The sequence below is a fragment of the Hylobates moloch genome, unplaced genomic scaffold (genome assembly GCF_009828535.3).
Source record: "Hylobates moloch isolate HMO894 unplaced genomic scaffold, HMol_V3 SCAFFOLD_1, whole genome shotgun sequence".
NCBI lineage: Eukaryota > Metazoa > Chordata > Mammalia > Primates > Hylobatidae > Hylobates > Hylobates moloch.
The window spans coordinates 59,396,585-59,408,613 of NW_026652276.1; the positions used below are offsets into that span (position 1 = coordinate 59,396,585).

The 12,029-nt window shown below is 35.1% G+C and overlaps 1 protein-coding gene across 4 annotated transcripts in view; it reads left to right on the forward strand.

Moving 5' to 3' along the window:
• NCKAP1 (NCK associated protein 1) overlaps positions 1-12,029 on the forward strand; it is a 117,004-nt gene that overhangs the window by 71,832 nt on the left and 33,143 nt on the right. For all 4 annotated transcript variants that reach the window (XM_032755210.2, XM_032755211.2, XM_032755212.2 and 1 more), the window contains 4 exons: positions 2,211-2,343; positions 4,723-4,842; positions 9,358-9,497; positions 10,367-10,498. In XM_032755210.2, the coding sequence (XP_032611101.1) occupies positions 2,211-2,343; positions 4,723-4,842; positions 9,358-9,497; positions 10,367-10,498 (525 nt within the window). The remainder of the gene's footprint in view (positions 1-2,210; positions 2,344-4,722; positions 4,843-9,357; positions 9,498-10,366; positions 10,499-12,029) is intronic.

The following is a 12,029-nucleotide window of genomic DNA, read 5'->3' on the forward strand; positions in this document are numbered from 1 at the left end:
TTCAAGCTGTTTAATATCGACTCTGTTTTCTGCTTCTTGGCCCTTTTTTTCCTTTAGGGAAGAGGACTGGAATAACCTAGTATGTCTCTTGATTTCTAAAATGCTGAAGTGATCTCAGTGGATAGTGATAGTAGTTTCTATGTATTGGATAGAGATCATCATGAAAAGCTTCTTACTGTATTTATTTTGGAAAATAATCTGTGTTGATTTTGGCAGTTTGTTAGGAAAGCTTGAATTAGCAGTATTGCAGAAAAAATTCAAATCACCAGGTAGAGAAAGCATGCCTCTTAAAGGAAATAATGAAACACATTAGGAAGTATACTTTTTAGATTTAAACACATCACAGGTCAAATTTGCAAGAATTTTTAAGATTATTTGGAGCCCAGGACTACTGTCTATCTGGCACAAAGTCTACCTTAGGTAGAACACGGAACATTATATGTTTAGATATTTTTAGCTATGCAAAGGATCCTATTCTAAAAGAAGAATACAACAATTAGAAAGTCCTATCCCCTTTCTTGGAACTAAAAGCACTTTGAATAATGTTTGAAATTTGTAATTTTCAGTCATACCTAAATTTTATTTATATTTTTTCTTTTTTTTTATAGTAGTAATGGCTTCTCATAGGTTTTGTTTTTTTTTCTTTCTTTCTTCATTTTTCATATTCTCTTTTTTTTTATTATTATACTTTAGGTTTTAGGGTACATGTGCACAATGTGCAGATTTGTTACATATGTATCCATGTGCCGTGTTGTTTTGCTGCACCCATTAACTCGTCATTTAGCATTAGGTATATCTCCTAATGCTGTCCCTCCCCACTCCCCGCAACCCACAACAGTCCCCAGTGTGTGATGTTCCCCTTCCTGTGTCCATGAGTTCTCATTGTTCAATTCCCACCTATGAGTGAGAACATGCAGTGTTTGGTTTTTTGTCCTTGCGATAGTTTACTGAGAATGATGTTTTCCAGTTTCATCCATGTCCCTACAAAGGACATGAACTCATCATTTTTTATGGCTGCATAGTATTCCATGGTGTATATGTGCCACATTTTCTTAATCCAGTCTGTCGTTGTTGGACATTCGGGTTGGTTCCAAGTCTTTGCTATTGTGAATAGTGCCACAATAAACATACATGTGCATGTGTCTTTATAGCAGCATGATTTATAGTCCTTTGGGTATATACCCAGTAATGGGATGGCTGGGTCAAATGGTGTTTCTGGTTCTAGATCCCTGAGGAATCGCCACACTGACTTCCACAATGGTTGAACTAGTTTACAGTCCCCCCAACAGTGTAAAAGTGTTCCTATTTCTCCACATCCTCTCTAGCACCTGTTGTTTCCTGACTTTTTAATGATATTTATATTTTTTCATAGTTGCATTCTATTTTTGCCTGTCACATCCAAAATAAAGAAATGTTTACTACTTCTGTTTGTCTTATTACTCTAAGATATATAGTGTTTTATTGACTCACATTCTTTCACATTTAGATTTAACATCTTTAAATGTGGATGCAAATTAAAACTGATGGCAGGCTGGGTGCCATGGCTCACACCCGTAATTTCAGCACCATGAGAGGCCGAGATGGAGGATTGCTTGAGCCCAAGAGGTTAAGGATGCAGTGAACTGTGATTGTGCCACTGCACTCCAGCCTGGGCAACGAAGTGTCCCCCGTCTAAAAAAAATTAAAAAAAAAAAAAAATTGATGGCATGTGATTATTTAATTGGCAATGTTTTTTTTTCTTAGTGGTTCATAAAATAATATTTCTCTTTTTTTTTTATTTATTTTTTAAAAATAGAGACAGTGTTTGGCCACATTGCCCAGGCTGGTCTCAAACTCCTGGGCTCCAGTGATCCACCTGCCTCGGCCTCCCAAAGTGCTGAGATTATAGGTGTGAGCCACCACACCAAGCCATAATAATGGTATTTTTTCCTATTTATAGTGACTTAGCTTTGATGAAATTTGATTATGTAAGAGGCCATAGATTATGGTTTATTATTTTTTAAAATGTTGTTAATGTTACACAAATAGTATTTTTATTTCTCTGGGATAATTATTGGTGTGTAAAAGATACTTTGGGGGAAAATATTCTCTTCTTAAATCAGTGCTACCAGTTATCATTCATTCACTTGAATCAAATTAACTGTAAGGTAGTATATCAGAAAACTTAACTTTAAATATAAAACTTGTGATTCTGATTTTTGTTTATATAGTTTTTATAGTCGTGCTTTTGAGAAGATGTTTCAACAGTGTTTGGAGTTACCCTCTCAATCAAGATACTCAATTGCATTTCCACTACTTTGCACTCATTTTATGAGTTGCACACATGAACTGTGTCCAGAAGAGGTAATTATAGTGTACTACTGTGAGTTATATGGTATGCAAAGTAAACTAGATCAAACCTGTAGCCAACCAAATATTTACAGTCATAATTACCTAACTTAGCTTCCCATCAAATACATCTCTATGCAGAATCAGAAAAGTGCTTGAATAGATACATAGGTTTAATATATATATGGATAAATAAACATAAGTATAATAAGAACATACCATAAAGTCACTTGGAATTACCTTTTTTAAGATAAATGGTGGGTTAGGTATTAATATCTGTGGAAAAGATGTATATAGTAATTGATTTTGTATACTTAATTTTCCTCTTAAACTGTCATGGAAAGGACTCAAAAATTAAATTTATGGATTACTGAATAAACATAAACAAGTCAGAGAGATTCACTAACTTATTACTAAATTGTTAATAAATATATTAAGCAAAATCCAGATTTGCTGATACTTGTGGGATACATACATGCATGTGCATACACACACAGTTGCAGAGTAATTGAACTGCTTGGTAGTTTTGTTGATGCCAAGTATCTGTGAAAAATGTACTCAGTGTTTCTTCTAATCTTTAAAGAATAAATATTTTCTAACTGTCATAAGAATATAAAGATTAAATAATGTATTTCTTTATTATAATTTAACTTAGTGTTTAGTCCCTTTGCTTAAAATTGCAGAACTTGTCGTGGTCAGTTTCTTTAAGCATTAGACAACATCTGTTGCAGATTGTATGCCAGTATTCCAGGGGAAGCCAACTTTGAGACAGAAGTTAGCTTACAGGAAGTTTATTAGGGAATACTTTTAGAATTTCTACCTATGAGGATATTAATACCACCAATTTTAATAGATATATGAATTTTTTAGATTTAATAGATTTTTTCTCCCAAACTTGACACCTGAGATGTATTATTGTTTCCTCACCATCAAATTTCTTTTCATTAAATTACCCATAAAATCCTTCTATTTATATGTCATGTCTTGAATCCATCCTCTACTTTCCATTGCTATTGTCATTATTACAGTTCAGATTTACGGTACTCTTCATATGTACTCTAAATGGAGTTCATCTTTGCCTGGATTACCTAAGTGGTCTCTTTACTTCTGCCATTGTTCTCCTAAACTTTATTCTCAGCACCGTAGCCAAAGGCAGAGGTCGGATAATAAGAGAGATTTGTATGACATGTTGAACCTTAGTTTTTCTCCATCTCAGCATTTCTGAGCTATTGAAAGGGAGTAGTGAAATCAGATTTGTATTTTAAGTAAGTTAGTATCTGTAAAGAACAAATTTGAGCAGTCTTAATTCAGTATTCTTTTTTCAGGAAGAATTAATAGCAGAAGATTTATGTCTTTCAGGAGTCAGAATTTGATTAAACAAAACACTAAGTGTTTATTAATTGAAATCTTTCCTAAGGTGAACCAATATTTAATTATATCAGGTTGTAAATCTTTTTTTTTTTGGTTTGACTTTCTATTAAAGTTTTACAGGGCATTTTAAATAAAATACATTAGATATCATAATAGATCTAGGAAAAGTTATTTTATATGCTGAAGTATTTTTATATTTTATGTATTTTACATTTATTTCATCATAGAAATACTGTATGTAAGCTCTACATATATGGTTATGGAAGGTCAGGGCAGGAAAACTGTTAAAAATTTTATTTCTTTGTAAAGTATTACAAATGTATAGTGCAGAAATTTACAGTGTTTTATACTTAACATTCCAGTTACCATAGGTAAGAAAAAAACCATCAAACGATTGCAACCCACTAAAACTAAAAAGAGAATCCTGTAGAGATGGATGCATGATCAGCTTTTTTTTTTTTCTCTCTTCCTGGGAGCAGTGGGGTTTGATTTTAGAGATTTGAATGCCTTGGACTTTCTATTACCAAATTGATTTCTCACCATTTTATTTAAATATTTGAGCTCTTCTTTCCTGTTTATACAATTACAAAGTTGTGTCACAATTTGTACATTTATAGAGACACAGATATTAAATGAAATAAGATTGGAAACAGTACTCCAAATCTGTTTCCTTTCACATTATATGTTTAATATTTTGACATTTAAGAACTGGATATAGGACTTTGTGGAATTTGAAAATTAAATACATAGTTTTTCATGTTAAGCAAAATACTGATTTTTCAAGACTCCTCCCAGCTATACATTGCTTTCATAATCACCAAATACTTTGTCATTTATGTTCAAATACCGTATGGTGAGTTAGTTGTTAGAAGAGGCAAAAGCAATTTTTAACATCTCCCACCCTCACTTCTTATTGCAGAATGTACCTTTAGCCTAATTTTCCATGTCTATTTAGAAGTCTTTTTAATTCAAAGTACTTTCTTTATAACTTGTTTTATTATTATTATTATTCTGCCTTCACAGCGACATCATATAGGAGATCGCAGCCTTTCCTTATGTAATATGTTCCTAGATGAAATGGCCAAACAAGCTCGAAATCTCATCACTGATATTTGCACAGAACAGTGTACCCTTAGTGACCAGGTAATGATTTAAACGTTTTCCAACAGATAGGAAATTTGTGTGTGAAGGCAAGAAAATGTGCTTTTAGCCAGTTGTTTTACTTTCCATTCTTTAGTTCCCACACTGTTAGTAAACCTCATACCTCTACTGTGAAACTCCATTAACAGGTATAATTTCTTAGATGTAAACTTTTTGGCAAGACTCTACGTACTGTTTGTGTTCTTTAATCAGGAGTCACGTGTAGTTTTTATGTGTGTGTAGTGTTAGCACCTGATTCTGCTATTTCATTGAAAGTTGCAAAAGAACTGGAATTAAGCATATTTGGTGATTTTCAATCCACTGTACTTATAATTCAGATTGAAGCTCAGATTGCCCCGTCATCAGCACTGGGAGTCTTTTTTTTTTTCCTTTCCAACTTTAAGAATTTATTTATTTATTATTATACTTTAAGTTTTAGGGTACATGTGCACAACGTGCAGGTTAGTTACGTATGTATACATTTGCCTTGTTGGTGTGCTGCATCCATTAACTTGTCATTTAACATTAGGCATATCTCCTAATGCTATCCCTCCCCCCTCCCCCCACCCCACAACAGGCCCCAGTGTGTGATGTTCCCCTTCCTGTGTCCATGTGTTCTCATTGTTCAGTTCCCACCTATGAGTGAGAACATGCGGTGTTTGGTTTTTTGTCCTTGCGATAGTTTACTGAGAATGATGGTTTCCAGTTTCATCCATGTCCCTACAAAGGACATGAACTCATCATTTTTTATGACTGCATAGTATTTCATGGTGTATATGTGCCACATTTTCTTAATCCAGTCCATCATTGTTGGACCTTTGGGTTGATTCCAAGTCTTTGCTATTGTGAATAGAGCCACAATAGACATACGTGTGCATGTGTCTTTATAGCAGCGTGTTTTATAATCCTTTGGGTATATACCCAGTAATGGGATGGCTTGGTCAAATGGTCTTTCTAGTTCTAGATCCTTGAGGAATCGCCACACTGACTTCCACAATGGTTGAACTAGTTTACAGTCCCACCAACAGTGTAAAAGTGTTCCTATTTCTCCACATCTTCTCCAGCACCTGTTGTTTCCTGACTTTTTAGTGATCACCATTCTAACTGGTGTGAGATAGTATCTCATTGTGATTTTGATTTGCATTTCTCTGATGGCCAGTGATGATGAGCATTTTTTCATGTGTCTTTTGGCTGCATAAATGTCTTCTTTTGAGAAGTGTCTGTTCATATCCTTTGCCCACTTTTTGATGGGGTTGTTTTTTTCTTGTAAATTTGTTTGAGATCATTGTAGATTCTGGATATTAGCCCTTTGTCAGATGAGTAGGTTGCAAAAATTTTCTCCCATTCTTTAGGTTGCCTCTTCACTCTGATGGTAGTTTCTTTTGCTGTGCAGAAGCTCTTTAGTTTAATGAGATCCCATTTGTCAATTTTGGCTTTTGTTGCCATTGCTTTTGGTGTTTTGGACATGAAGTTCTTGCCCATGCCTATGTCCTAAATGGTATTGCCTAGGTTTTCTTCTAGGGTTTTTATGGTTTTAGGTCTAACACATAAGTCTTTAATCCATCTTGAATTAATTTTTGTATAAGGTGTAAGGAAGGGATCCAGTTTCAGCTTTCTACATATGGCTAGCCAGTTTTCCCAGCACCATTTATTAAATAGGGAATCCTTTCCCCATTGCTTGTGTTTTCAGATTTGTCAAAGATCAGGTAGTTGTAGATACACGACATTATTTCTGAGGGCTCTGTTCTGTTCCATTGGTGTATATCTCTGTTTTGGTACCAGTACCATGCTGTTTTGGTTACTGTGGCTTTGTAATATAGTTTGAAGTCATGTAGCGTGATGCCTCCAGCTTTGTTCTTTTGGCTTAGGATTGACTTGGCAATGTGGGCTCTTTTCTGGTTCCATATGAACTTTAAAGTAGTTTTTTCCAATTCTGTGAAGAAAGTCATTGGTAGCTTGATGGGGATGGCATTGAATCTCTAAATTACCTTGGGCAGTGTGGCCATTTTCACGATACTGATTCTTCCTACCCATGAGCATGGAAAGTTCTTCCATTTGTTTGTATTCTCTTTTATTTCATTGAGCAGTGGTTTGTAGTTCTCCTTGAAGAGGTCCTTCACGTCCCTTGTAAGTTGGATTCCTAGGTATTTTTTTCTCTTTGAAGCAGTTGTGAATGGCAGTTCACTCATGATTTGGCTCTCTGTCTGTTATTGGTGTATAAGAATGCTTGTGATTTTTGCACATTGATTTTGTATACTGAGACTTTGCTGAAGTTGCCTGTCTGCTTCAGGAGATTTTGGGCTGAGACAATGGGGTTTTCTAGATATACAATCATGTCATCTGCAGACAGGGACAATTTGACTTTCTTTTTCCTAATTGAATGCCCTTTATTTCCTTCTCCTGCCTGATTGCCCTGGCCAGAACTTCCAACACTATGTTGAATAGGAGTGGTGAGAGAGGGCATCCCTGTCTTGTGCCAGTTTTCAAAGAGAATGCTTCTGGTTTTTTGCCCATTCGGTATGATATTGGCTATGGGTTTGTCATAGATAGCTCTTATTATTTTGAGATACGTCCCATCGATACCTAATTTATGGAGAGTTTTTAGCATGAAGGGTTGTTGAATTTTGTCAAAGGCCTTTTCTGCATCTATTGAGATAATCATGTGGTTTTTGTTGTTGGTTCTGTTTATATGCTGGATTACGTTTATTGATTTGCATATGTTGAACCAGCCTTGCATCCCAGGGATGAAGCCCAGCTTGTGGGAGTCGTTATAGTCATTTGAGAGCTTTCTTGTTATCTGGTGTGACAAGATGTACCAGCCTTTCTAGTAGCTCCGTCTCTTATGAAGAGTGTTATAAATATTCAACACTCTGGTCTCTTTAATATTCTTGAAGTTGCAAATGTCCGTAGAAATTTTCATTTTAGGAAGGAACTCCTTTGTCACAATACAAATGCAGTGTAATTTCTTATGCATTTTTTTCCCCAAATACTAATCCCATGGCTTTAGTTACTGTCTAGGTATAATGACTAAATAACTTTCCTTGGCCCAGCACTGTCCAATGGAGATACTATGCAAACCACATATGTGATTTAAAATTTTGTAGTAGCCATACACAAAACTTAGAAACAGGTAAAGCTAATTTTAAAAACATTGATTCAACCCGATATACCCCAAAATGTTATTATTTCAGCATGTAATCATATGAATGAAATATTATATAGTTTTTATGCTAAATCTTTGAAATCTGGTGTTTATCTTATAACACAGCTGAATTTGGACTGGGCACATTTCACATGTGGCTACTGTAATGTACAGTGAAGCTCTCCTTCTACCTAAAATGTTATTTCTCATTTCTCATTTGCCTGCTTTATTACCTGTCAAGTGAAATCAATTATTTCTTATTTGTACCTGTGTTTTTTTTTTTTTTTTTTAATTATTGGTCTTAACAATGTGTTAGGTAGAAACCTCTGTCATCCTTGATTCCTGCTGCTTTCACATGTCTAAGTTACTGAATCCTTTCAATTTTATCTCAGAAGTCTGTCTCAGATCTGCCCATTAAATTTTTTTTTATTACACTTGCCTTTTTCATGCCTTGTCTGAACTATTTCTAGCAGCTCTGTTATAATTTTCCTTTTTCAGTGTTTTCTTCTGCCAGTATCAGAGTTATCCTTAGAAAATATCTCTTCATGGCCAGGCATGGTGGCTCACGCTTGTAATCCCAGCACTTTGGGAGGCTGAGGCAGGTGGATCTCCTGAGGTCAGGAGTTCAAGACCAGCCTGGCCAACATGGCAAAACCCCATCTCTACTAAAAATATAAAAATAAAATTAGCTGGGTGTGGTGGCAGTCACCTGTAGTCCCAGCAGCTCAGGAGGCTGAGGCAGGAGAACCCAGGAGGCAGAGGTTGCAGTGAGCCGAGATCGTGCCATTGCACTCCAGCCTGGACAGCAAGAGTGAAACTCTGTCTCAAAAGAAAAGAAAAGAAAATGTCTCCTCATGCTGTGGCTGTTTTAAAAAATTGTAGCTGTCTTTTTGCCTGCAGTTTACAATCTAACCTCTAGCTTGGTATTCAAGGCCCTTCCGAATAGTTGAAACCTCTGTACTTTATCTTACACGTTATGCTCCACCACATACTAGTTTAACTACAGCTCTGAACCATCATATCTTTACATAGTTTTTTTCCAAAGGCCATTTAATCTTTCCAGTGAAATGTTCTTTTTCATTCCTTGCTTGCCTGGTATGGTTTTACTTGTCTTTTTAATAGTAATTTAAATAAGCATCTATGAATTTACTCTATGATGTGTTTCTTCACAAGATTTACCCATTTCTGTTTTCCACCAAACTATGTGCATTACCCAAGCTAGCTAAGTAAGCTCTGTATCTCACTTATATTTCTGTCTTTTAATATTGTTGTGATATTTACAACATAGCCTGGATTCAGCTAATGTTTGCTTGAATAGTTAGTATGCTCTCAGAGTAATTGGTGTAATGTAAGATTTCATTCTTTTCTAAATTTAGTTGCTGCCCAAGCATTGTGCCAAAACTATCAGTCAAGCAGTGAATAAGAAATCAAAAAAGCAGACTGGTAAGAAAGGGGAACCTGAAAGGGAGAAACCAGGTGTTGAGAGCATGAGGAAAAACAGGCTGGTTGTGACCAAGTAAGTGTCCACTTATATTATACCTTTTTGCTCCAGGTAAAATATTTATTTCATTTTTTTCTATGACATTAGTACTGAGGAAATGCTAATAATTGTATATTCTTCATTTTCCAGCCATTTTTAAAAATATTTCTGAGCTTAATTAACCTGTTAGTTGCTTATTTCATATCAAAATACAGATTTTGGCCTTTGGAAGAAAATATATGTAATAGGTGATATTTGTCTTTTTATACTAAGTACTGAAGGCCAATTATATGTTTAAAAAATTTTGTGTGGTACATTATAAGCAATCTGTAATTTTTAATTTATTTAAAATTAGATAGCGGAGACTTTATTTTGGCATGTTTGTGATATATTAGAACATACCCAATGTCATTATTATAAAAAAGAAATAACAGACCAGGTAGCATTCAGGGATCTTTGCTTGCTTCATTGTTTGCAGGGGAGGTGTAGGTGGGTAATAATTGGGTAAATATTTTTTGCTTAAAGTATAGTTCCTACTTTCTTGCTAAATTGAGCAAGCCATTGCCCTTTCTTAGACAACTTTCCTTCTCTCATAACAGAAAGTACTTCAGGAATTGGAAGTGATTATCTTTATGAGTGCAGAATAAGCTCTACCTTTGTGTATTAAGTCAGTATATTCGTTACTACCTAAAGGTAGAAACAAATGATGCCATCTTTAGAATATTGCTCTTATGTGTTAGTTATAACCTTAAAGGTTTTGAACTTTCTCAGTTTAGGAGATTAAAAAGTGAAATTCTCTAAGCATTATCTCCAAAAAAGCTTGATATATTTATAAAATTAATTTTGTATTGCCTATGATGACATGTTGAACATTTTACTTAACTGTTTATTAATGTTTTTTTCAGCCTTGATAAATTGCACACTGCACTTTCTGAGTTATGCTTCTCTATAAATTATGTACCAAACATGGTGGTATGGGAACATACCTTTACCCCACGAGAATATTTGACTTCTCATCTGGAAATACGCTTTACCAAGTAAGAAAGAATATTAACTGTTTTTTGTTTGTTGACTCAGTAATGAGTTTGTTATTTAATTATTAATGACTATACAGTGTTTTATAAGGAAAAGCATTAGTAGAACTGGATTAGTGTTAAGAATAATGAACTGGGCCAGGCGTGGTGGCTCACGCCTATAATCCCAGCCCTTTGGGAGACTGAGGCAGGCAGATCACGAGGTCAGGAGATGGAGACCATCCTAGCTAACACAGTGAAACCCGTCTCTACTAAAAATACAAAAAATTAGCCGAGCGTGGTGGTGGGCGCCTGTAGTCCCAGCTACCCGGGAGGCTGAGGCAAGAGAATGGTGTGAACCCAGGAGACAGACTTGCAGTGAGCCGAGATCGTGCCACTGCACTCCAGCCTGGGTGACAGCAAGACTCTGTCTCAAGAATAATGAACTGGGAAATGCAAAGAATAGTGAACTGAAAATTACTTAAGATACCCAGATTCTTTTCTCATACCTATTAGTATTAACTAGTAACACCAGGCAAACCAGTTAATATCTCTGAGTCATAGCTTCCTTATATACAAAGTGAGAAGATTGGAGCAAATCAATGTATTTCAGCTTGCAGGTGGCAACCCAATAGGTTCATGAAATCAGTTTATTAGGTTGTAGTCAAAGTTTAGAGAAAGAAGTGGGAGGGAAAGAAAGGACAAGAGGAAGAAAAAAATAGGAAAAAAAAAAAAACCCAGTACACTGTGTGCATTAAATATATATATTGCTTCGTGAAATATTTCAGTTGCATGTATGCATGTGTGTTGACTTGCAGTGTTAAGATTCGTGTCATGCAGTAGGTCACAGTAAAATGTTTGAAGACCTGAGGACTAGATAAACCCTTACATGTTTTCTGAATTCACATGTCGCTGTTAAATAAGCCAATAGAATTCTAGATTCTTGAATTCTCAATTCTAATTAGAATTTCCTGTTATATATAAATATATATTTTATGTATGTGTATGAAATAGTGCATTGATAAGTCAGAAACCTTTCAACTTTATAGATATTGTTTTAACCTTTTTCTGAAGTTACATATTAATATTTATTCATGAAAATTTTTATTTATTTGACAATTTTTTTCTTCAAAGCCTTGAAGCAATTTATAAAACAAAATTTTGCCAAAAGGTTTTCAAAGTTTCTGTAGTCATTAACAGGTGGTATTTGTATTTCTACTGTATGCTTAACATTGTGTTAAGTACTCTAGGTAATAATGAGATAAAGATAGAACTGTAGCTGGTGAGATGACTAAAAGAATTAGAGAACAATATGACAGTATATAATTTGGCACTAAGTTGAGTGTTAAATTATCAGTTGACTTCAGAAGAGTCTGGCGATGAACTGGCTTTTATTCTCCTTAGTAAGTCAGGCATCCTGACAGTAAAACCCAGAATGCCCTAGAACTTAGACCAAAGGGACATTGTGCCTTGTGGTGTTTATTATTCTCAAGTGGGTTAGAGGTGGGAGATTGGTAGGTAGAAGGGAGAGTTCAGTTTACAGCTCCCTTGTTTT